The sequence below is a fragment of the Sus scrofa genome, chromosome 2, assembly GCF_054392235.1.
Source record: "Sus scrofa isolate SSC_HxYL_T2T_F1_AM1 chromosome 2, Sscrofa_HxYL_maternal_Yorkshire_Landrace_v2.0, whole genome shotgun sequence".
Lineage (NCBI taxonomy): Eukaryota > Metazoa > Chordata > Mammalia > Artiodactyla > Suidae > Sus > Sus scrofa.
Genome location: NC_139384.1, coordinates 39,892,583 through 39,916,742, shown reverse-complemented (window position 1 = coordinate 39,916,742; position 24,160 = coordinate 39,892,583). Strand labels below are relative to the sequence as shown.

The following is a 24,160-nucleotide window of genomic DNA, read 5'->3' as shown; positions in this document are numbered from 1 at the left end:
TATATAGGATTTCCCTGGTGGCCTAGTGGATAAGAATCTGGCTGTTGTCATTGCTGTGGCACAGGTTCAATCCCTGACCCAGAAACTTCTGCATGCCGGAGGCGTGAACAACAAAACACAAAACAAGTCTCTAATGGAGTACTATCTCAACCCTTAAGTAACTCATAATCTAGCAAAGTGACATTGAGGTTAACCAAGAACTGAGATATAGTGTGCTATGACACAAATAAGTAGCAAGAATTGCAGGTTTATATGTTGGCAGAATTAGGAATTCTAGAAAGGACTGATGAAAATATGTATCCTGACATTAGTTCTGTTTTTTTTCCAGCAATAGTGTTTCTGCTGTCTAGGTCTATTCCGAGGCATGTTGTGTAGTTCTTAAGTTTTGCTTCAGAATCCCCTCACTGTTTCTAGCTTTCCCCTCCAATGTCATATGCTTCCATACTCTCTGGACCCTCCTTTATTCTATGGAAACCAAGCTGTTGAAGCTCTTTACTCCAACATACAAGTGTGTTCCTGTGTTACTCTTCCCATTGTCTTCGCTTAGTGGAAGGTTGATGGAAGTCTGACATCAAGCTATTTGAAGAAATGATTGAATTTCTTTGATGACGAATCTCTAGGAATCATATCTTTGTGGGAGAAAGAATTTGATTGAAGGGTGTCCAAGCCAGTTCCTTCAGAATCTAAACTCATTTTATCTAGCTTCTCAAATGTAGGCTGCACATTATTTAGATCTGCCTTCCTTGGAAACTTGGACTTAAAACACAAGATATTATTCTTTTGGGTTGTTTTGGCGTGTTAGTCGAGAGGATAGTTAAGAGACACAGCATGGCAGATTCCCAATCAAGGATAGCATAAATAAATCTTACACCTAAGATCAAGAACTGTACATTATCTTTAATAGTCACAACTGTTTATAAGCATTATGTGCTTATCATTTAGTGTATGTGTTTTTTTCAAGTGTAGGGGGTAAAATAGGGAAAATCTAATATTCAGGTATTGACAGATGGGAGTTACTGAGAAGTGAGTTGCTGGTTTGGTCTCGATAGAGATGACTCTTTAAAGTCTCAGAGGAGTTTCTGTTGTGGCTTAGTGGTAACAAACCTGACTAGTATCCCTGAGGACGTGGGTTCGATCCCTGGCCTCGCTCACTGGGTTAAGGATCTGGCATTGCCATGACCTGTGGTGTAGGTTGCAGATGCGGCTGGGAAACTGAGTTGCTGTGGCTGTGGTGTAGGCCAAAATCTGCAGCTCCAATTCGACCTCTAATCTGGGAACTTCCGTATGCCACAGGTGCAGCCAAAAAAAAAAAACAAAGAAAAAGAGTAAAATCTCTAGGTTCAAAATAAGGTGAAACAATGGTCTCATTTTAAAATAACAATTTTAAAATTCTCATTTATTTTGAAATTGGGTAAAGTTAATTAAAAATTATGATGAGATGTATATACTATGTTAGACCACATTCTATTCTAGTTTTCAATATATTGGTCTTGGCAACCCAAAGTACATGACGTCTTTTACTCCTCCAAACAGGAGGACCCAGCTTATCACTCCTGCACCACCAGCTGATTTGCTCATGATTACCCTCAGCATCATTATCATTGTCATCACCCCGCTTAGGCCCTAGTGCCGTTACTGGCTTTCACAAAGTGGCTTCAGGGCCTGACCTTTCCATAGTTAAGATTTAATATGCTATTTCTCTGCTCACCTCATGTCTGTAGTCTGATATAGAACAAATTTAAAAGCATTAGTCGTTCAGAGGTCTTTGTGTCCATATAACAAATTAATCTAAATGGAACCAGATTAAGGAGAATGAACTTGCTCTTCTGTTTCAGGTGAAACAGATTTCTGAAGATCCTCCTTGCAAATGCCCAAGCAAGTTCTGTGTGGAGAGGCTCTCTCAAGGAAGATACCGAGTGGGAGAAAAGATCCTCTTCATCAGGGTAAAATTTTAGCTTTCACTTGATCGCTTGTCCTTACAGAGTATGTGCAGGACTTGAGTTGGGGGTTACAGGGAAAATGTGACCAGTAACTAAGCAGGAACTTCCCTTATGGTGGTTACAGTTGGATTTGAAGACATGAGGTATGAACATTTTTTTTTTATTGTACATAATTACTACTGAGGGCTAAATAAAATTTATCTTTTTACATATACACAAACAAGCACACAAAACAGATCATAGAAATCAAATGGAATGAGAAAGTTTGGGTTTTGAACCAGAAGAAGAATCAAAACTCATTCGTTGCAGCAGCATGGTGGAATGATGACTGCCTTTTTTTTTTTTTTTAAACTGGTTTTCTGCATTAAAAAAAAAGAAATGTGAGCCTGTGCCCATGAGTGATTTGGTCGTCTCTATTCATTTTACAATCATCCTAATTAAAAATCTGACTAGATGTCATGGACAATTTTAGACTGTAATTAGTGGCTCAATAAAGTAGCATTTCAGGCTGTGATCTGTTTTGTTAATAATCAAGATAATTTAATCTCTCATGGTAAAGTTTGTGGCTTTTCCTAAGACTAAGAATTCTTCTTTTCAAAAATAAGAAAGTGGGGGGAAAAAAAGCATGGATATATACTCCTTGATAATAAGTATTAATATACTCCAGTTAATAAGTATTTTTTTGTCTTTTAGTCATTTTCTAAAGAGCAGAGGTTATAATTCAGAGGATCTGTATTCTTTTCTCATTTGACTAAGTTAAAGTATTTTCCTTTATATTTTATTTTGTAGATCTGAATAATTTGAATGTGTATATGTAGTGAAATCAATGAACATTCTTAACATACTCAAATTAGTGATGATCCAGTAGGAATTTTGTCCAATGTAAAGGTTTTTTTAATTTCCATTTTTTGTTTTGTTTTTTCATTTTTTAAAGTTTTATTGAAGTATAGTTGATTTACAATACTCTGATAATTTCTGATGTACAACAAAGTGATTCAGTTATACATGAACACACATCCATTCTCTTTCATACTCTTTTCCCATGTAGTTCAGCACAGAATGTTGGGTAGAGTTCTCTGTGCTATATAGCAAGTCCCCATTGTCCAGTCATTCAATATCCCACAGTATGCATATACCAGTCCCAAATCCCCAGCTCACCACCCCCCCCGTCCCCTTTGGTAACCATAAGTTTTTTGAAGTCTATGAAAGTATGTTACTATTCTGCAAATAAATTGATTTGTACTCTTTTTTAGATTCGACATATAAATATCATCATATGATGTTTCGCTTTCACTAACTTCACTTAGTATGATAATTTCTATGTCCATCTATGTTACTACACATAGCATTGTTTCGTTCTTTTTTCATGGCTGAGTAATATCCCATTGCAAATATGTACCACATCTTCTTTATCCTTTCCTCTGTTGATGGACACTTAGGTTTCTTCCATGTTTTGGCTGTCGTGAATAGTGCTGCAATAAACGTTGGGGTACATGTATCTTTTCATATTATGGTTTTCTAGGGATAGATGTGTAGGAGTGGAATTGCTGGATTATATCGTAGTTCTATTTTTAATTTTTTGAGGAACTTCCATGCTGTTTTGGAGCAGTTGAACCAAATAAACAAAATGAAAAGACAACCCACAGAACGTGAGAAAATATTTGCAAATGAAGTGACTGACAAGGGGTTAATAATTTCCAACTTTTGGAGTTCCGGTCGTGGCTCAGTGGTTAATGAATCCAACTAGGAACCATGAGGTTGCAGGTTTGATCCCTGGCCTTGCTCAGTGGGTTAAGGATCTGGCATTGCCATGAGCTATGGTGTAGGTCACAGACATGGTTTGGATCCTGCTTTGCTGTGGCTCTGGTGTAGGCCAGCAGCTACAGCTCCAATTACACCCCTAGCCTGGGAACCTCCATATGCCACTGGTGTGACCCTAGAAGAAAAACCAAAAAAAAAAAAAAAAATTGCAACTTTGACTGAAAGTTATTTGTATGACAATTTTTAAAGGCTCTATAATATGTAATTTAGAGAGAAGTTTAATCACAATCAGCCTTCAAAAATAATGTCAGTCATTTTTTATTTTAGTCTAACAGTAGATCAGTATTTATTGATTTTTAAAAATGTCCAGGTAATAATTGCTATTTTGCTTTGAAATGGCAATGAAAGGGATATAAGGACACGTTATTTTTTAGGAGTTTGAGCACAAATCTAGGAGAATGGCCTTAAGAAAGTATACAGTTGCCCCAGTCATCACTTATTGTTCTTTGGTTTTTTATTATAAGGATAACATATATGTTTATTTTAACCAAGATTCCTTCTTTCACTTTAATACATCAAAAACTAGTGATTTAGGGAGTTCCTGTCATGGCTCAGTGGTTAACAAATCCGACTAGGAACCATGAGGTTGCAGGTTTGATCCCTGGCCTTTCTCAGTGGGTTAAGGATCCGGTGTCGCTGTGAGCCATGGTGTACGTCGCAGATGCCCCTCTGGCGTTGCTGTGGCTCTGACGTAGGCAGCGGCTATAGCTCCGATTCAACCCCTAGCCTGGGAATCTCCATGTCCTATGGGAGTGGCCCTAGAAAAGGCAAAAAGACAGAAAGAAAACACTAGTGATTTAGTAGTACCTCCACAGATGTGTTTACATTTTACCAGATTGGCCTTTTCTAATTGAATCTCAGGCTCCTTGAGAATATTAAGCCCTAGAGCCTAGAGTCAAAACACAAGGTTTTATTTATTTAATTGATTATTCATTTTTATTTTAGAAGTACTGACAAAATACATGATTAATAAATTGGGTGCTTTTCCCCATAATGTAACCAAATATCTTTAGGCAGAAATATATATTATATATATTTATTTGTTGCTGATCTTACATATTCAGTCAATTATCAAAGAATTTGATGTCTATATTTGTGAATAACATAAATATATTTAACATTTAAGATATTTGATGTTCCATTTCCTTTTCAGAAAATGTTTTCCTTTTGTTGAAATCTATGTATGTATTGTTTATAGAAGAATTAAGACTTACTTTATTGAAAAAAATGACACCAAATTCCTTAGTGATAGCATTTGCATTTAATATTAGTTACCACAGTAGAACATATTTTATAGTTTCTTCCTTCTAACTTTGCAGGTAAACCTGCAGTAAGAACTAAATATAATGTAGTTACTCACTGATTGGCCCAGCATCATGTTGCCATGATAGATGTTTCAAAACAGCGTTTTAATGAACTTTAGTCATTGATTTTTCTCATTTTGCACTCTCCACATTTAATTTGTACTGTTTTTAACAACAGATTTCACTTTAAATTTGACCCATTTTTTTCAAATCTTAATTTTTCAAAAATAAACTATTACTGCCTAAATTGCAAAAAAACAAAAACCTATTTTCCAAAAAAGGAAAATATCCATTGATATGTATTCATTGAAATTGTTATCTTTTGGGTTCTAAGGGTCCATTTCCACCTCGATGGAGTAAAGGGTTTCTACCAAAGCTTTTCTGGTATCTAGTTATCCCTAAAAACTTTTTACCTCTCATTCCCTAGAGTTCAGGAATTGGAATTTCATAGGCAGGCCATATACACCTTTCAGTGCATGTTTTCTTCCTATTTATTTCTCTACACCAAAGGGATGAATTAGAAGCGTCTCATTGATGTGTGTACACTTTGGCTAGTACTTTTTGATTTGTGGCAGGAACTGTATTTAATTGATTGCCATTCTGCATGAACTCATTGAAGGAACTGGCAGTTATTACTCAGGAAAAAAAACCCCTCAGAGGTATTGATTTTCAAATTATGGTGAGATGATTGTCACTGCTAAAATGTTTAGGTTTCTTTGGACACCTGAATTAAGTAGAAAGTGCCTTTGGTCAAATTCTCAAGACACATTGGGGAAACAATCACCCATCTGTGTTGCTGTTCTGGGTTTCTTAAGCTTGCATTTTTAACATTGGTATATTTTAAATTTTGTTCTCTTTTGGGGGGTTGCCAAATATTGTCATATTTACTATGTAATACATAATAAGTAGATACATTTATGCATATTATTTTATACAGTATACATAAAATGAAATACACACTTATCTCTTAATTTTCCATCCATTCTGAGAGTGGACATGTCTTCACATGGCTGTGATGAATCTGTCTATGCAGACAATTTAGGGTAAACCTGTTGACTTACTTAAAGAGAGTACCATCACCAAAACACTGACATAGAAAACAGTAGCCCTTAGAAAGTCATAAATAGGTGGTTCTCTTCATAAGTCTGTATCTAACACATTTACCCCTGACTTACTCTTTTCAGCATAAGCCAGCGCTAACAATTTTATGGCTAACCAAATTCCCAGGTTTGTTGACAACACCCAATGACTTTCCTTGGGTATAATTTTGTGATTATTATGTATATGAACACATCTTCTTATGCATTCAAATCAGTGCAATAATAAATAAGAATGAAAAATTAGGCATATGTGCGGATTACAGAGAAAGAGCCTGAGGACATTTCTACAGAGGGTATCTTTGCTAAGCATGTTTTATCTGTGGATTTCTAGAATCAAGTGTATGAGTAGATACTTTGCATGCATGGCTACCTAATGTTTACTTAAGTAGATACATCTGTATACTTATGGAAACATGTTTGTATTACATGCATAGGTCTCCATTTAAAGGTGAGGCAGTAATCTCTCCCGAATATAAAAAATCCTTTGCTATCAAGGGAAACCTCCAAGGTTTTTGGCTGTGGCTTTTAGGCAAATGTGATAATAATTCCCTGCCAAAGTGAGAACTCTCTTGTTTCTAGTTTATCAAAAACAATTTCTCAGCCAAATTTTTGTCCTACACATTCCAATGAGCAACATGGTTTTTGAACTATCTGATGGACAATGAAAGCTGTACAGCTCATTTCTCTCTATGTGGTACAAATACAGATATACTCTCTTCCAAGGTTTAAATACAGCAATTATTTTTTACTTTAGAGTGATGATAAATCCTCCTTTCTTAAGTCTGTGGTCACAGAGATTTAGATATTGCCATTTAGCCATGCTCTGCATATTTGAAATATAAACAGATGGATCTCAGGCCTCATGATTTTGAGGAGGAGAGAAGTGAGAATTTTCGTTTATTCTTTTGTTCATTCAGTTAGTTGGTATCTAACCAGGCTTATAAGTATCAAGAAGTCAGTTGGCAATATAAAGCTGTATAATCTTGTAGGAGGGTTTTCAGAAATATGTTTTAGATGCCACAAAAATACCTGTTCTATTTGATTTGTCAGCTTCAATTCCACAATGATAATATTGTATGTAAATGGTCTAACAGTAATTTGTTTGTTTTTTAGGGCCGCACTGGTGGTATATGGAAGTTTCCAGGCTAGGGGTCAGATTAGAGCTGCAGCTGCTGGCCTGCGCCACAGCCAGAGCAGCATGGGATCCAAGCCACATCTGCGGCTTACACCACAGCTTAGGGTGACACCGGATACTTAACCCACAGAGCAAGGCCAGGGATTGAACCTATATCCTCATGGATGATAGTCAGGTTTGTAACTTTCTCAGCCACAACAGGAACTCCCTCTAACAGTAATTTTAAAAAGTGGTCCTCAGCTAAGGAACATCAATACTACCTGGGAACTTGTTAAAAATGCAAGTTCTTGGGCTTTACCCCATACCTATTGAATCAGAAGCTCTGAGGGTGAGGCCCAGACACCTGTGCTTTAACAAGACTTCCAGGTGATTCTGATGTATACTGAAGTTTGAAACCACTAATCTAAAAGAAAGAACTATATCAAGGAAGAGATTTATTGTATAACACAATTAGAACTGTCCTTGCATGTCTGATCATGGAAGAATATAATCATTCAGGTACGAGAAACGATCATTTTGAAGACTTCTCTGTTGTGTGGAAAAACTGAAAATATGGTGTTAAGTGGGAAAAAAGCAGGCTTTGAAATTTTATTTACATATAAAAATTCCTGCATAGAAATGATATGTAATTATGGTTAAGACTTGAAGGGAAAAGGAATAATTGAAAATAGTTTTTAATTTTCAGAAGGCATTAAATGATGAGTGAATGATTTTTCTTTCTTTCTGCATTTATTTCTAATGATGACATTAAAAAATATGAACTCTTAGAAAGGGACATAAGCAATCATGATACAGTTGCAAATGTGATAATAAATGAAAGGACTTCTAAAAAGTGTCACAGTAATTAGCCGATGGCTCATTTCTCTGGTCCTTTTCCTAAACTTCTGATCTTAAGAAGAGTAGGGAAGTCAGTTGGAGCCATGGTGTTATTTAGACCAGGGAGGGCTTTGCATTTTATTGTGAACTTGTAGCATATTTTTCTTTGGATGAAGCTCTTACCTTTCCTTATCTTCCTTTAACTCTTTTATTTTTCCTTTTTGAAAACTCACTCAGACTGTTTTAGGTTAGCACTAGGAGACATGTAAACATCTTAATAATATTTCCTCTCTTTGCAGATCCCACCCATGATAGCCATATGCTCAGTTTTCTCTCTCCTAGTCATTACGACTTTAATCACTTGATATTCCTTCCTTTAAGGCTGTTTTTAGCCTTACAGTCTAATATGAGAAACTGATGTTTATGTGCTAATGCATGAACTGGATATAAATTGCTATAATGAGTATAATATCCATGGGGGTAAAGTCTTTACACTGAACCCAGTTGCGCTAGTGTTCTGATAGTAGAATGTGAGAGCAAGCCAATGGGTCACATATTGGGAAGTGGCTAACTTATTGTGCTACTTGCTTTGGGAGCTAATATGGTGAAATTTTTTTTTTTTTACTTAATTACAATTGACTGCTAATCTAATTTTAGCATTGACCAAAGTGGGTTCTGAGGAATAATAGTTCCAGATGTTCAAAAATATTATTCATAAAGAAGAGGGATCATGGTAATGAGTTTAAACAGGCTTCTTTAATAACTCTTATTATTGGTAATAGACTCCATCAGCCTCTATCTGAGCACATGGTATATCTGATTTTAACCTCTCATTCCAGTGTGATAAACATGTTACAGCTCAACTCATTTTAACCTCTCATTCCAGCTACAGCTGGAAAACATGGAAGTTGAGTAACTTCCCAGGTTATAAGCCAATAAATGGTGAAAGTGGGGTTCAAAGGCCTAACTCCTGAATTTACACTCTTTATCACTGAGCAATACTGATTTGTTTATCTGGGATTATCTAGAATTTCTTGGAGGGTTGACTATGCTAATGTGATCTATTAGTCGCTAGAGTGAGATATATTATATAGCATTTTCCAAATGTACCTGACCATAGAAATGGTCCTTCTCTCACCTTTTCTCCCAGAGCATTATTCTGGGCTATGAGATCATGAAAACATATTTTAGAAATTATGATTCAAGGAAATGACTGGAAAGCTTGAAAGACGGCTAAAATATAGTATCATTTGTGCCGGGCATTTTAACAGGTGCTTTACATAGATGGTGTCACTGATTCCTCTCTGTCACTCAACTGGGAAATCCTTTTGTTATAAGTGAAGAGACTGAGACTCAGAGACATTAAGGTCTCAAATAAATTGCATGATAACAAAATTAAAGTCCTGACTCCCAAACCCACAGCACACTCCATCCCAAGATGCCTCCCCATGGAATGTCCATTAGATGCAAATTTTTATTCACAAGGTTAGTCCTTTAAAAATGAGGGCTTAATTTTACAATATACTTAAGGCTCAACTATGTAGTGGTGTACTCCTTCTACTATTTTTACTTTACACATATTCAGAATACAAAGAGCATTACAACTACATGATTAATAGTGCTACTGTAATATCAGGAAAATAGCTAGCATAATTTGTTTGCCTGACTGTATTGTGATAGTATTATTAAAAATTATAACAATATAAGTGACTAGATATAGTTACCAGTTGACAGAACACTGTAGACCAGCAATAATAGAAAAAAATAAAATTCATTATAAAGTAAAAAATTTTTAAAAAGGTTTTTAAAGACAAAAAAAATTATAACAATATTTATTAGTTATTGACTTGTATGCCAGACACTATTCAGAATGGATTATATTGTCTACCTTAATAGGCAAAACTAATTAGAACTGTGTACATCATAATATATTGTTTTCTGTCCTGATATTTTTTTAGTAGAAGTCAGAAGATAATTCTTCTATACTGCCGGTACAGTCTTCTTGATTGTTAATATTTTCAAGACAATTAATATCATTTCAAGTCATTTTTATAGCAGACTTTCATAGGTAAAACCATATCAGGTTCTGCGCTGTACTCTAAAGCTTCAGAGTATTTTTTTTTTCCTTCGCATGTTAAGAAATGTGACTACTTAAGAAGCCTAAAGAAAAAGCAATGAATAATTTAATTGGAAGTCAGCAAAGGGATTTGAAATGTTATAGAGTCACCTTCTTTATACTGTTTTTGAATTAAATCATTGCAGATCAATGGAAAGGTCACACACATTGTTATTGATTCTTTGTAATTTCTTCTTTACCATAAAAATTCTTCAGGGTTATACCTGTGTGGTAAAAATCAACTCATTGTAACAAACCAAGACAGAGAGGTACCAGAGCTCTGTTGCTATAGCAACCCAACCTGACAGTGTCTTCTGGGACTTGCTCTAAGGGAGGGTCTGATGATAGTGAGTAGTATTACTTTATTTTCTGCTCTTATGACACACATTGATTTATTGTGAATAAAAAGTAGCATGGTTCAAATTGCGTACCTTTCCTGGTAATGAAAAATGAGCTGTTGTGTAAAAAATGCAAAGGAGTTTTAAACAAATAGCAAGGAGTAAAACTTCCATTTATCTTAGTAGAAACATTACACAAAGAGTCATTACTCAACAGTTGAATGTTGAAAATTCATTTTTTAAATAACATGGATATAAATATTTTATGTTATTTAGCAATTTATGGAAGCAGTGATTATGATTTCAAGAGAATCTAATGGCTTATATTCATTTCAAGAAAAAAATATGGCTATATTTGTCCTTGATATATATAAAATCTCAAAACATTTCTAATGCTCTCTCTAATCCACGGTGAGCAAAACACGGCTTTTATTAGCACATGGATGTTTCTAGACTGAGTCCCTTTCTTTGCCCAACTGCCTCAAAACTGAGCATGTATTCAGGAAAAGCAAAGTAGATTTTTTTTTAAGTGTCTGCCTTTTATCTGAACTGATAAGCATGTTTATTCATCTCCAGTTGAATTAGCAAGGTTTGCCATGACTTTAAGTTGTACAATACATATGTAATTCCATTTCACCTTGAATCAGTATTTCTTTTGCCATTCCACTGCATCTAGAATAGATGGACAACTGTTTTCATTAGCCACAAATCGAAATTATTTAAACTTACCGAAGCACTGGAAAATTAAATGGCTTTATTGAGGAAATTCACAGGTCCTAGGGTCCGTATTCCTAATTTCTGCATGGCTCTACCCTTCCTGATGTGCATATATATACACAGGCATGTGTATATAATGAAAAGACACAATTTAAAGAGTTGAATTGGTCCAACGATATGCCATTTTGATTTTGAAAGCGATCTGATGTTGATTTTTCTGTGCCAGAAGTTTAAACTCCTTGACAAGAATTTGTAAGAAAAATACATCTTTTATTTTGTCTACATTTCTTTTCATATACAATTTAACATTGACTGACTGTTTTCTGTGTGTCAGGTGCTCTTCTAAGTACTTTCCTTGGATTCCTTTAGTTAGCTCTCACAACTCTTTGAGATAGGCGCTATTATTATCTCCATATTAACAATGAGGAAACCAAGTATTAGGAAATAGATTACTTGGCAAAGGTCACGCATCCATATCTGTAGGAGTCACAACCTTTCTTTGAATTCAGCATGCCCGATTGAGGGGCCCCTGGCTTTAACTATATGCTCTTCATTCCATTTCATACTAGCTAGTCTTTTGGCATGTCATGTGGTGAGTATTGCCGTTTAACCTTTCAACATCCACTAAACTGACTTGTATTAAGGTGCAGCTTCCATTTGGTTATTCCTTTGCTGGTGTGCCTTGATAAAACATGGAATTGAATAGCCAATCCCTGTTAGAAGGTCAGAAGAGAGTACTCAGGAAACATACAGTGTAAAACAATTAACAGTTCCCAAAAACAATTCAGAAAAACTAACCAAAATAATTGTCACTTTGTTCAACATCTTTATTGATTTTTTTTTCTATCTAGTGACCAGACTTGTCTTCCAGAAACAACAATTTATTTGGCGAATGAACAAACTAAGGAATATTCTCAATTTACTCCAGTTACATATTTCCATTTTCATTTTGCTTTTATGTAGTTGAAATTAAATCCCTTTAATTTGATTATATATGAAAGGGTTTTCTGAATATGTCATGAGGGGTAGGGAGGTGAAATTGACTTTTGTACTTTTTTTTTTTTTTCTTTTTAGGGCCACACCTGTGGCATATGGAAGTTCCCGGCCTAGGGATTGAATCGGAGCTGAACCTGCCAGCCTATGCCACAGCAGTAGCAATGCAGGATCCGAGCCAAGTCTGCAACCTACACCACAGCTCATGGCAACACCAGATCTTTAACTCACGGAGCAAGGCCAGGGATTGAACCTGCCTCCTCATGGATGCTAGTCAGATTCATTTCCGCTGAGCCACAATGGGAACTCCTTAGGTTATTTTTAAATAACATTTTTTCTATAACTCTTTTACCCTGTTACTTGATGGATGGCAGAGTATATCTTACTTTTTATATGGTTTGTAAAGCAATTATCTCATTTTTCATTACTACTCTTTGAGAAAAAATAGTGTAATTATTAACTTATACATCTTATTGATGAGAAAACTGCAGGTAATAGAGTTTTAACAACCTTCCCAAGGTAATCCACCTAGTAAGTGGTTGATCCAGGGTTAAATCATATTATAAACTTTTTTGAGTTCTCTTGTGATAAAGCAGGTTAAGGACCTGGCATTGTTATTGCAGCAGCTTGGGTTGCTGCTGTGGTATGGGTTTGATCCCTGGCCCCTGGGGATTCCTATATGCAGCAGGTACAGCCAAAAAAAAAAAATCATATTATAAATTTTTTACACATTAAATTCCATATATTTTAAATGTTACACAATAAAATTTCACTTTGAATTTTTAAAAAAATTTTCAGCATAAATGAAAACAATTAGTTGTTCCTTATGTTTTTTGATTTAAGGATCATTTGCCTTGAATTACATCATGATGTGAAATTATAAAGTTCATAAGATTTTTCTTTCTTCCTTTTGTAGTCTTCCCAACAGGAAAATTTCTTTTACATGTTCTATGGTGATATAAATGTGAGTGATTTTTAGAGATTAAAATAGGAGTAATTTTTTTGCAAAAAGAAATGAGACATTATACAGAAAGGGTGTCTTGCTCTTGAATTATTGATGAGTCTTCTAGCAGCCGAAGAACAAACGTGTGAAATATCTGTCATTATAAATTGAGCCTTCCATGGGCTCAAGTTGCATAAACAGGATGCGGTCAGATTCATTAAGAAACATATTTTGCAAATGCGATCATCCTGAGTTTGTATTGAATTTTCATCATTGCAACATTGACTGTAATAAATTATGGCTCATTTATTTAGCAGTATCTTTTTCATAAAACCAGTGAGTTAAATTTCTGCATAACTTGGTCATTTTAGACTTTGCCTTGCCTCTCTCTTCTAATACTTGATATTTTAAATTTCATTTCCTCAGTGAAAACATGGAATCTTGGTCCTGGACCCAGCAAGTGCCTTCATCACCTAACTGCCAAGACTTTTATTACAGGAGTCTTTCTGATTCCCATCAAATTTTTGTTCATGGGGATGGTGCGTTCCAGTTTTATTAGTATCAATATTTTCCTTTGAAGCTTGGTTGTAAGTTGTTCTAGGATACATTCTGTCATTTCCTTCCATCTTGTTAGAAGTGTACTAAGGTTTTTGATGAAATCTTTGTGTAGATTTGGGGAGGGACAAGGTAGAAAAATGTTGGTTTAATATTAGCCTTAAGATATATACTGAATTTGCTTTAGTCTAATGGGAATTGTCATGTTACCAAAAAAAATAATAATAATAATATCACAGTGGATTATTTAGAGATATTTGCTGTGTTTCCCCAAAAGAACACCAGCATGAATCACTATGTTATATGACTTTTCTAGCTGGTGCTTTTCTTACATTGCAATCCCTTTTACATACTGGCTTCTCTTTCCAAGTTCTAATCAATACTGACATCTTGGTCCTTCTGATACTCTTGGCTATTATGGAGAAATGCCTTGTTTTTAGCCCCAGAGTTTTTATAATCTAGCATGTATTACAGATATATTTTAGAAGACTGTAAACTCCATGGGAAAAAATTATAATTGTTTGAGATACCACCATGTAAAGGGCTTTCTCATACTCTTTTTTAAAACTCATTCTGTGCTTTTTTGTTCATTTTCACAGCAACTGACACCTCAGTTAACAGTCTCTAACTTTACTCTGAACATGATCATTTTCATATTTTTCTTGAAGTCCATAGAATCTGTGGGGCAGAGATAATTGGATAGTCTCTCTGAGGCCTCATTTTAAGACAGGTAAAGGGCAGACCTGATTTCAGATTCTCTTCTAACTTTGGCATTAGGCATAAGGTCACCAGGGATCCCATTCCAAAACTATGATTCCCAGACAAATAGTAACACATTAATTTGTCATCACCAAATTAATGTGTGTTAACCATAATAATGTTACCCAGTCTAGGACTCTTCTTTTAATAATCATGGTCTTCTGAAGTCCTGAGTTAATAGAAAAATTATGGAAATTCATATGACACACAGAACCTGAGGAACTTTATTAACCTGTCTACCTAAGCCTAAGATAGGCTTTTAGCCTTGCGCAGAGAGACACTTTGGACCACAGTGTGTAGGTCACACAATCTCTCTCCCATGATGATGTTTACAAAACACCTCTTTACCTTCTTCTAGTCCCCTAACAATCTACAGCCAGCTTGACAAGGAGCTAAAAGTGTTGCATATCCAACCTTGGATAGCTCATCTATCTCCTGTATTTATTCAACATGTTATAACAAAAAGAAGTCCTCTAATAAGCACTGAAAAAATTCCAAAGAAACCTGATTACTTGACATCTCGGCACCAAAGATGGAGTAGGATCTTTCTTCACATACAACTTCCATAGTACTGGGGACAAACACATTTACATATACCACCTGGAGGAAAGATAAAGAGGAAAGATTCTAAGGATAAAAGGGAAGGTAGCCTTGACTATGCATATATAAGAAAATAAACCCTCATTTACTTGACAGTTTTTCTCTATAATTTCATGAAACATTCTCTAGAGTCTGATATATTTCATTTGTGAAATCAAGACACAGAGATATGATGTCTTTTTCCTTGGAAAATTTATTTCCTTACATATTTCTCTTATTTTAATAGTAAGAACTCTGAGCAAAGAGTAGAAGACCAACGGACTCCCCAAAATGGATGCTTTTAAAATTCGTGTTTTATTTATTGATTTTGCTTCTGGGGGCCACACCCTCGGCATATGGAATTTCCCAGGCTAGGAGTCGAATTGGAGGTACAGCTGCTGGCCTACACCACAGCCACAGCAACTCAGGATCCGAGCCGCATCTGCAGCCTACACCACAGCCACCTGAGCAAGGCCAGGGATCAAACCCACGTCCTCATGAATACTAGTCAGATTCATTTTTGCTGCACCACAGTGGGAACCCCCCCAAAACATTCGTGTTTAAAAATGTGAATGACCAACACAATCTGCAGTAGTTCTCCGACTCCGTAGGCTTCAGTTATCACTTAAGGTAGATTATTAGACACTAAAACCTCCTTTGCCTATAGGCTATGAAGAAATACAGGAAGAGTCATTCTCATTATACCTTGAAAGTAAAGGTTTTCTTAATCTCATCACAAAAGATCACAGATTACATTTTCAGGTAATGTTCCTGTGCCTTTCCAAAGTAGAGACGGAGAACATTTTATGAACTTCACATCTTCTTGTTTCAGTAGAGTCTTCCTGGTTGTGGCTGTGTCTCCTCAACCAAAGCAAAGCAGACGTTTAAGGTAATTACTTAGATAGTAGAAGTAATTATTCAATAATTAAAAACTTAGGGGAAAACCTCTTCACTCTGCTTTCACTTGTGGAGCATTGGCCTCCCATCAAATCAGGGAACTTGGGCACCCAAGAGTGAGTATTCTACTGTTCTTTTTTTTCTTTTCTTATTTTGCAGTGAGGTATTAAAATGCTGTTTCTCCTTTGGTGGTCCCACAATAGTTTTTAGAAATGGCATTCGGGGCTTATTGTAGGTGGGTGGCAGGCAGTAACCTCTTAATTTTTGCCTTGTCTTGGTACAGTTCCCATGCTCTAGTGTGTTCCATTGTTGAGGCTATTAAAATTATTTGAAAGTATAAACCTGGATTTAGCTTCTGTATGCAATATCATTTTATCCTTTGCTTTAAAATATTTAAAATAATACACTTGTGGAATAAAAATTAAACACTGTGTAATTTCAGAATATTCCACTCCACTCTCACTGCACAAATTGCCCTTTGTGGTTTAACACATGGAACCCCATGGACCTTTGCCAAATTTCCATTCTTGACACCATACCTAACCTCCAGATGTATCAGCAGTGCTTTAACTAACACATGTGATTTATTAGTTGAATACAAGAAAAATTAAAGAGGTTAGGAATGGGATAGGACTTGGATTTGAGGCCCTGAGTTTGCCAGTTGTAGATCGAAATATTGGCTCATTTTTAAGTTTTTAAGTATTAATAATTACTGTCTGGAAAGAATAGCTTACTTAAGTCTTGCCTATTTCATGTAAACATGGAATAATTGTTAGAAAAGTCTCATTCCATTTTATTTTTTTATTTTTTAATAGTTATTAAAAAATAAAAATAAATAATAAAAATAAAAGAAAGAAGAAAAGTCTCATTCTATAAGTTCTTCCTTAAACAACATCATTAAACCTAGCTTATATTTCTAAAAAAGTATTTTTTTTCTTTTTATGGGCACACCTGCAGCATATGGAAGATCCTAGGCTGTGGGTCAAATTGGAGCTGCAGCTGCTGGTCTGTGCCACAGCCACAGCAATGCCAGATGCAAGCCGCATTCGAGACCTGTGCCACAGCTTGTAACAATGCCGATTCTTAACCCACTGAGCAAGGCCAGGGATTGAACCCACATCCTCAGGGGCACTATATCTGGTTCTTAACCTTCTAAGCCATGGTGGAACCCCTAAAAAAGTTTTAATGCATTTATTTATCCATAATTTATTCCTGCACTCATTCACCAAGTACATGAGTTTGTGGCATGTGCAAAGAACTTAGAGAAATCTCGAGGATATAGTTCGTCTGTGAGCTCTCTTTCTTTGTAAAGATCATGCTTTTCAAGTATAAATAATTGGTAGCACACTATTATGACAATGAAATATAATTTAATTGGTTATCCACATTAATAATTGACAAGAGGGGAATTCTTACTGTGGTGCAGCAGGTTAAGAATCTGACTGCAGAGGCTCTGGTTGCTGTAGAGGTGCAGGTTCCATCCCCAGCCTGGTACAGTGGGTTAAAGGATCTGGCGTAGCCACAGCTGCAGTGTAGGTCACAGCTGCAGCTCAGATTCAGTCCCTGGCCTGGGAACTTTCATATGCCATGAGTGTGGCCATTAAAAAAAAAAAAAAAAGAAAAGAAAAGAAAAAAAAATTCACAACTGGGAGAAGGAGATGGGTTCCCTTAGAGTGACTTCTGAAATCTCCTCAGTGAACCTGAAAATGTTATGGAACACTGAAGTGCAGGAACGTATTGGATGGTAAAAGAACACTAGACATAACTTTCCTTGGGCTGTTGAAAGTCATTGCATAATGACTTGTGAAGCAAGTTACTGTTAAATGAATGTGAAACCTGACTCTCTTGCTCTAATCTGTCTGTGACAGCCTTGACCCCCATCTCTTGCCAAAACTGATTGAACCATTCTCGCTAGCTGGGTGTGAAGTTTCCCTTTTTACTTTTCAGAGGTCACTTGCTTAAAGAGGAAGATGTTGCCTGACAGGTTTTCTTTGTTCAAAGCATATGAGTGTTTGTGTTCTTTTCACGACTTAAATTGCCACACCTCTCTGTTTCCCTTTTTAAAAAAAAAAATTCATAAATGTCTTTTAAAAGGGCATGGGTATTGAACTAGCAAGTCAGGAAAGTAGTTATCTGATAACTCTAGTCATGGTGCTTCCTATTTTAGGGTGAGTCTCCATAGAGAATCTTGGAATTTGATATCATCTCAGTATTTTACTGTGGATTTTACTGGGGAGGTTTGTAATGGAGCTGGCAGGCTAGTACTTTGGGGGGCAGTTCACTTCTCCTTTGGGAGGGCTAAAAACAGTGCTGAATTCTCTTCTCTCCTCTTCTTTACCATCTCTGAGAAGATGAGTAGTGGAAAAAAACATACTTTGCCAGATTTTGGGGGCTAGGATCCCCATTCTGGTCTCTTGTTTTTCTTTCAATCTAAGTACAGACATAGAATGACAACACTGACATTGTCTTACTCAAAGTGAGATGCGCTAAAATCAAGATTAAGTCCTGCTTTCTCAGAGACCCTATAACGCCCAAAGCAAGAGTTTGGAGCTGAGCCTTATCATTTGGTGGGTAGAGTCAATCTTGGGAGTTACCGCTCCTTACTCACGTGAATGCAAATGTTCTGGGAGAACACTAAGAGCTTCCTGGGCTGTGTGGCAAGCAGTTTAGAAAGCTTTGCTTCACCTTGGACCTGTGAGCTGAAATATCCGAAGGGCCACAGAAGTCAAGCCCCTAGTTCTGCCACCTGGGGGCTGCATTCAGCCCTTGTGGTCCAACTTTGCTCTCGTGCTGTTCCCCACGAGAATCTCAGCCCTGGGTCCTTCCAACCTTGCCAGGGAGGCTTGCTTTCATTCTGAGTCTCATCATCCAATTCTGTTCCCAGTTTTCACTTCTCCCTGCCTCATTTCACACTCCTTTCCACAGGGAGGACTCACACTCTAGTCAGTCATTTTGCTTCTTATAACCAATGCACACCTCAGTCTTAGCCTCTGAAATCTGCACCACCTTTGGATCTTGCCAGGTCTGTCCAGGCCTGGAGTTGGCCACCTCCTTTGGGACTTGTTTGGTATGAAATGTTATTCTCTCTGAAGCAAGATTTTTTTTTTTCCTGCCTCCTGTTGCCTTCTTATATCAATTCTCTTTATTTCCAAGATACCACTTTTTGACCCTCTTCCTGCTGCAGGTTATAAAAAAAGGTGGCAAGCATTGTTTAACCACTTAGATTATAGCACTACTTAGATTATAGCAATGTCCACATAACCAGAAACTAGTAAGGGAGGGGTTGATGCACTTAAAATGCCTCCACCCAGGATTTGCTGCCCTGACATTTCCAATTAAAAACATCAACACGTCACTTTTGTTTTACTTGTAATTTTATATTGTATCTCCAAGCCTATTTACTCTGTTACAAATATTTCTCCAGAGTATCAGGTGCTTTCTCCTATTACTGGGCACTGGAGCTGTTACAACTAACATACCTTCATCCATGTTCTCTCTTTGATTTCCTTAAAGTGATGGTCTTTCAAAACAAGTCTTATGTCTTTGATTAAAATACATTTAGTGTGGAGTTCCCTGGTGGCTCAGTAGGTTAAGGATCTGGTGCTGTCACTGCTGTGGCAGATTCAGTCCCTGACCTGGGAACTTCCACATGCTGTGGGCATGGCCAATAAAACACATTTAGTGTGTCATTTTAAACAGAGGTTTTGGGCCGTATTTTAAACAAATAATTCCTGTGTTTTTTCGATACCAGAGCATTTAAGGATTCATCTAGGAGACCCATTGTTGAATTGCCTGGGAGAGTTGGCGCATTCTTAAAGCTGTACTTGGTACATAGACTTGAAGAATTTCAATCATGTTAGGGCAGACATCACAGTTTAGTTAGAACACTCTCTAACTTTCATTAATCTTTCATGTAATACATTTCTTGGGGTTAGATTTGGGGTTAGAGTCTCCAGTAGAGTGTTACCTATCATGGGGCTTTTCTGTTAATATGAACTTCGGGAATCAAGAAAAGCTATCAAGAGAAAGAAAAGTCTGAGATGAGGCTCAAATAATGAGAAGAGGCTAGACAAAAAAAGAGTAGAAAGGAAAGTGTTTCAATCAAAATCAGAAAGGAGACAACAGGCACAAAGGCTCAGAAGCACCAGAGAATGGAGACAGGGAGAAAGATTAAAAAGTATGAAAGGGAGTGAGAGATAGAATGAGATTTCATCAAAAGTCTTATAAGGGCCAACCTCAGAGCAGAGGGGGAGGGGTGATAAGAGGCTGTGGCAAGGGGAGACACGTAGGCAGATGCACAGAGCCAATTTATGAGGCTCCACCTGTGTCACGAGAGCTTTAGCCTTCTCCTGAAGGCAGTGTGGACATTCTGAAGAAGTTTGAAAAGGGAAGAGATATGAATAGATTACACCTTTAACTGCTAAGTCTGTAGTGTGGAGAATGAATTGAAATGATGTAAAATTAGAGCAAAATCATGCCAATATTGGCTTGGGGAATGTATGGGTCATGATTGTGGCATCTCAAACTAGAGACCTATCTGATAAAACTTCTAGATATATGGGAGTTCCCTCATGGTCTAGTGGTTATGACTTGGGCTTTCGCCACTGCAGCCTGCATTCAGTCCCTGGTCTGAGAACTGAGATCCTACATCGAGCTGTGGCAAAATATAAAATAAAATTTAATAAATAAGTTTTAAAAAACCTTGCAGATATAATACATATTATGATCTAATGGGCAAGACTCTCTATCTTGGTGTATAGGTTATTTAACATTGAGACACTGTTAAGTTCATCTTTGTTCCTTAAACAGAATATCGAAAAATCCACACATTGGTATATTGGTGTTGTTCTGACACATCTGCCTGGCGTAGAGGAATTGACTGGGTTTAAATAGGTGAGAATTTCCATTTGTTAATAAGAAGTTTCTTCGGCGAGGATTTTAAGTAGAACAAAATTGTCAGCTACTCCTAGAAACTGAAAGAGAATAATAGGAAATCATGTTTTTATATTTTACAACTGTTGTGTGTGGCTTTTTTCCTTAAGACCTCTGGGTAATATCAATTGACAAGAGTCAAATAAATTAATAACAAGGCACAGGATGGTGCTCCTATCAACAAGTTTTAGAAATTTGTTACCATAAACTATTATTTTCCAGATGTTACCCAGAATCTCAGTTCCAGACCTGCCTGGTGATTTAGTACATGTTTTGTTTAGCGTAGCAAAGCTATAAAAACTATAGTGCTCTGCCCCCAATAAGCCCAGCAGTGAGACCAAGGCATTTTCTATGAAAACTGTTCCTTGGGCCAAGAATCTTCCCCAGAGTATTCTTTGGCCATTTACAAATTTCTTTACATGAGTTCATTACATGTATACCCAGAAAGCAGTGATTCCAGATGTGTGGCTGAGTTCAGAGCTTTGGGTCCATGTTAACACAATTTATTCTTCTCCTGTTAAGTCCCTAAGAGTGGACAGCAACAGATGTTAAGCACCTACTGTGTCCCAGGTACAAGCGTCATGGTTAAAGCAGTAAACAAAAGTCTCTAAATTATCTGAGAGTGAAAAGATAGACAATAAGCTCAGATGCCAAGAGTATGATAGTAAAAAGCCATATATAAGCATTTCAGGCTTTGTGGGCACTATGCAACTCTATTATTTTAGTACAAAGACAGCCTTAGAAAGTATGTAATGAATGAGCATGGTTGTATTAAAATAAAACTTAATTTATAGAAGTAGAATGACTGTCACATTTGTTTTAGGGGCTTTATTTTGTGGACATAGGTTAGTAAATAAATTAGCTGTTCTCATGTACTAACAAGAAATGGGACAGAACAGGATAAAATGGAAGAGAGGTGCTGAATGTGATTGCTTTGGCCCCAGTGGCTGGGAAGACCTTGTGCTTGGGTAAGTTGTCAATATCATCTACTTGTCTTTCTCTCAGAATCATATGTAAGGTTATTTAAATTACAGATTACATATTTATAGGTGGTAGGGACCATATAGAACAGGCCAACAGGTACAGGGACTCAGTAATTGTTACACTGTTGTTGAAGGGAGTTTCAGGTATTTCTGTTATGCCCCAGTCTTCTTTAACTCCTTTTTACTCTGAATTTCCATGGCATTTATTGAATGATGATACTCACATAGTGTTGAGAAGATATGACGTTGGTCACTACGTCTTGTGTGTGTGCTGCTCTGAAGTGTATGGACCCTGTTTTCTACTAGTTTCTTTCCTGGGTGCCTAGTTTGGTGCCCTTACATTGTTGAGACATCATAGCTATTAGGTTATCACTTCATGAGGATCAGAAAAGTTAACAGAAGGATGCAGCTAGAATTCTGACAAGAAGTAGCTCAGATGATTTGCTTTCACAATATATCAATGATGGTAAAAGATTAACTGAAGGAAAAGGAGGGGTATACTTTGAATCTCAGGTGGTCTCTCTGATAAGATCTGTAGGGTCAATTGTTTTATGTGCAGTAGTTGTTCAGTCCTGAGCCATACAACAAATCAGAGAGTATAAGTTTATCAGTAATACAATGTGATGTTTGACTCACTTGGCTAAAGCATGTGGAATATTCTGTCAGACAAGAGATATTGCCTCTTGCATGTAAGGAGCTGAATAGGAGTCATGGCCTCAGACCTCAGAGATCAGGTTGGAAAGGGACCACAGATGAAATAAGACAAAATAAAAGGTGCCTTAAGACAGAGGAGGATTTCAACAACAGTTCAGTTATTCACCCTACAAAATTTACTGAGCACCTACAATGAGTTGCACACTGTTCTAAGTACAGATGAATTTAGAGGCAGAAAGATCCTTGTATCTGGAAAATTCTCAAAGAGAAGGTGGAAATTCACCAGTGTCTTGAGAAATGGATGGGATTTGAATGTGGAAAAGCATTTTTGGAGATGGATAGGGTAAGCATGGTTGAAGAATTGAAGAACTCAAGAGATATTTGAACAGTGAGTGGGCCACTTTAGCTGGAGATCATACAGAGAGTTTAAAGAGGGGATAATGTAAAAAAGATAGGGTCCTAAATATAAAACCAAAAAATTTGCATTTTAACATGAAGACATTAAACAGCAACTTGAACTGTTAATTAATAGCATAATAAAATTGAAGTTTAAAACATTCTTTGAGTTCCCCTTGTGGTGCAGCGGAAACAATCCAACTACTAATCATGAGGTTGTGGGTTCGATCCCTGGCCTCACTGAGTGGGTTACAGATCTGGCGTTGCCGTGAGCTGTGATGTAGGTTACAGACACAGCTCAGATCCTGCATTGCTGTGGCTATGGTGTAGGCTGGCAGCCATATCTCCGATTTGATCCCTACCCTGGGAACTTCCATATGCCTTGGGTGTGGCCCTAAAAAGAAAAAAAAAAAAAGTAATCAAGACAATCTTGGAGTTCTCTTGTGGTGCAGCAGCAGGTGAAGGGTGTGGTGTTGTCACTATGCCACCTTGGGTCACTAATGTGATGTGGGTTTGATCCCTGGCCCAAGAACTTCCATATACTGTGGGTGTGGGGAAAAAAAAGACAATTAATCTGAGAGAGGTTTATATATAGAATTACATATTGGAACAGAAAGAAACTAAAGGCAATGCAGTTAATTAGGCTGTCCCAATTGTCCATAGGTTATGAGCATTAATTAGAATGGTGGCAGAGAGTGGAAAGAACAAAAAAGTGTAGACAGTGTAAATAGTTTGAGAGTAGGCTTGATTGGATATTAATAGGTAGAGGGCAGAAGCAAAGAAGACACTAGAATTTTGAAAATGATGATTTTCTTAAAATATATTACTTTTTCCCCCAAACACTTGTAGCTTAAAGAGAAGAAACATTTATACCTTAAAGGAGTCTCTGAGGTCAAGTGATCTGGCCCTCAACTTCCTGTATAACCTTGACCAAGTCTGTGAATCATCTGTAATGTGAATTATGATAATGCTCATTTTAAAGACTGATCATGTTTTCTTTCACTCATCAGATATTCTACAGATTCTTTTCTAGCTCCTGAGAATAGTGAGTAAAACAAGATTACTGCCTTAAAAGGGAGTATACTTTCTAGAAAGGACATACATTTTAAGTAAGCAAATATAACAAGGTGATATGGGGTTTGGAAAATGTTAGAAGCAAGCATTTGATGCAATATAAAGCAG

General features: G+C 36.7%; 1 protein-coding gene across 11 annotated transcripts in view; it reads left to right on the top strand.

The window, feature by feature from the left end:
- The window catches only part of GAS2 (growth arrest specific 2), a 171,501-nt gene that overhangs the window by 114,530 nt on the left and 32,811 nt on the right, over window positions 1-24,160 (top strand). For all 11 annotated transcript variants that reach the window (XR_014837163.1, XM_021083247.2, XM_021083240.2 and 8 more), the window contains one exon: window positions 1,836-1,943. Coding sequence is in view for 10 of the 11 variants with exons in the window: in XM_021083247.2 (XP_020938906.1) it covers window positions 1,836-1,943 (108 nt within the window). In the remaining variant the exon portion in view is untranslated. The remainder of the gene's footprint in view (window positions 1-1,835; window positions 1,944-24,160) is intronic.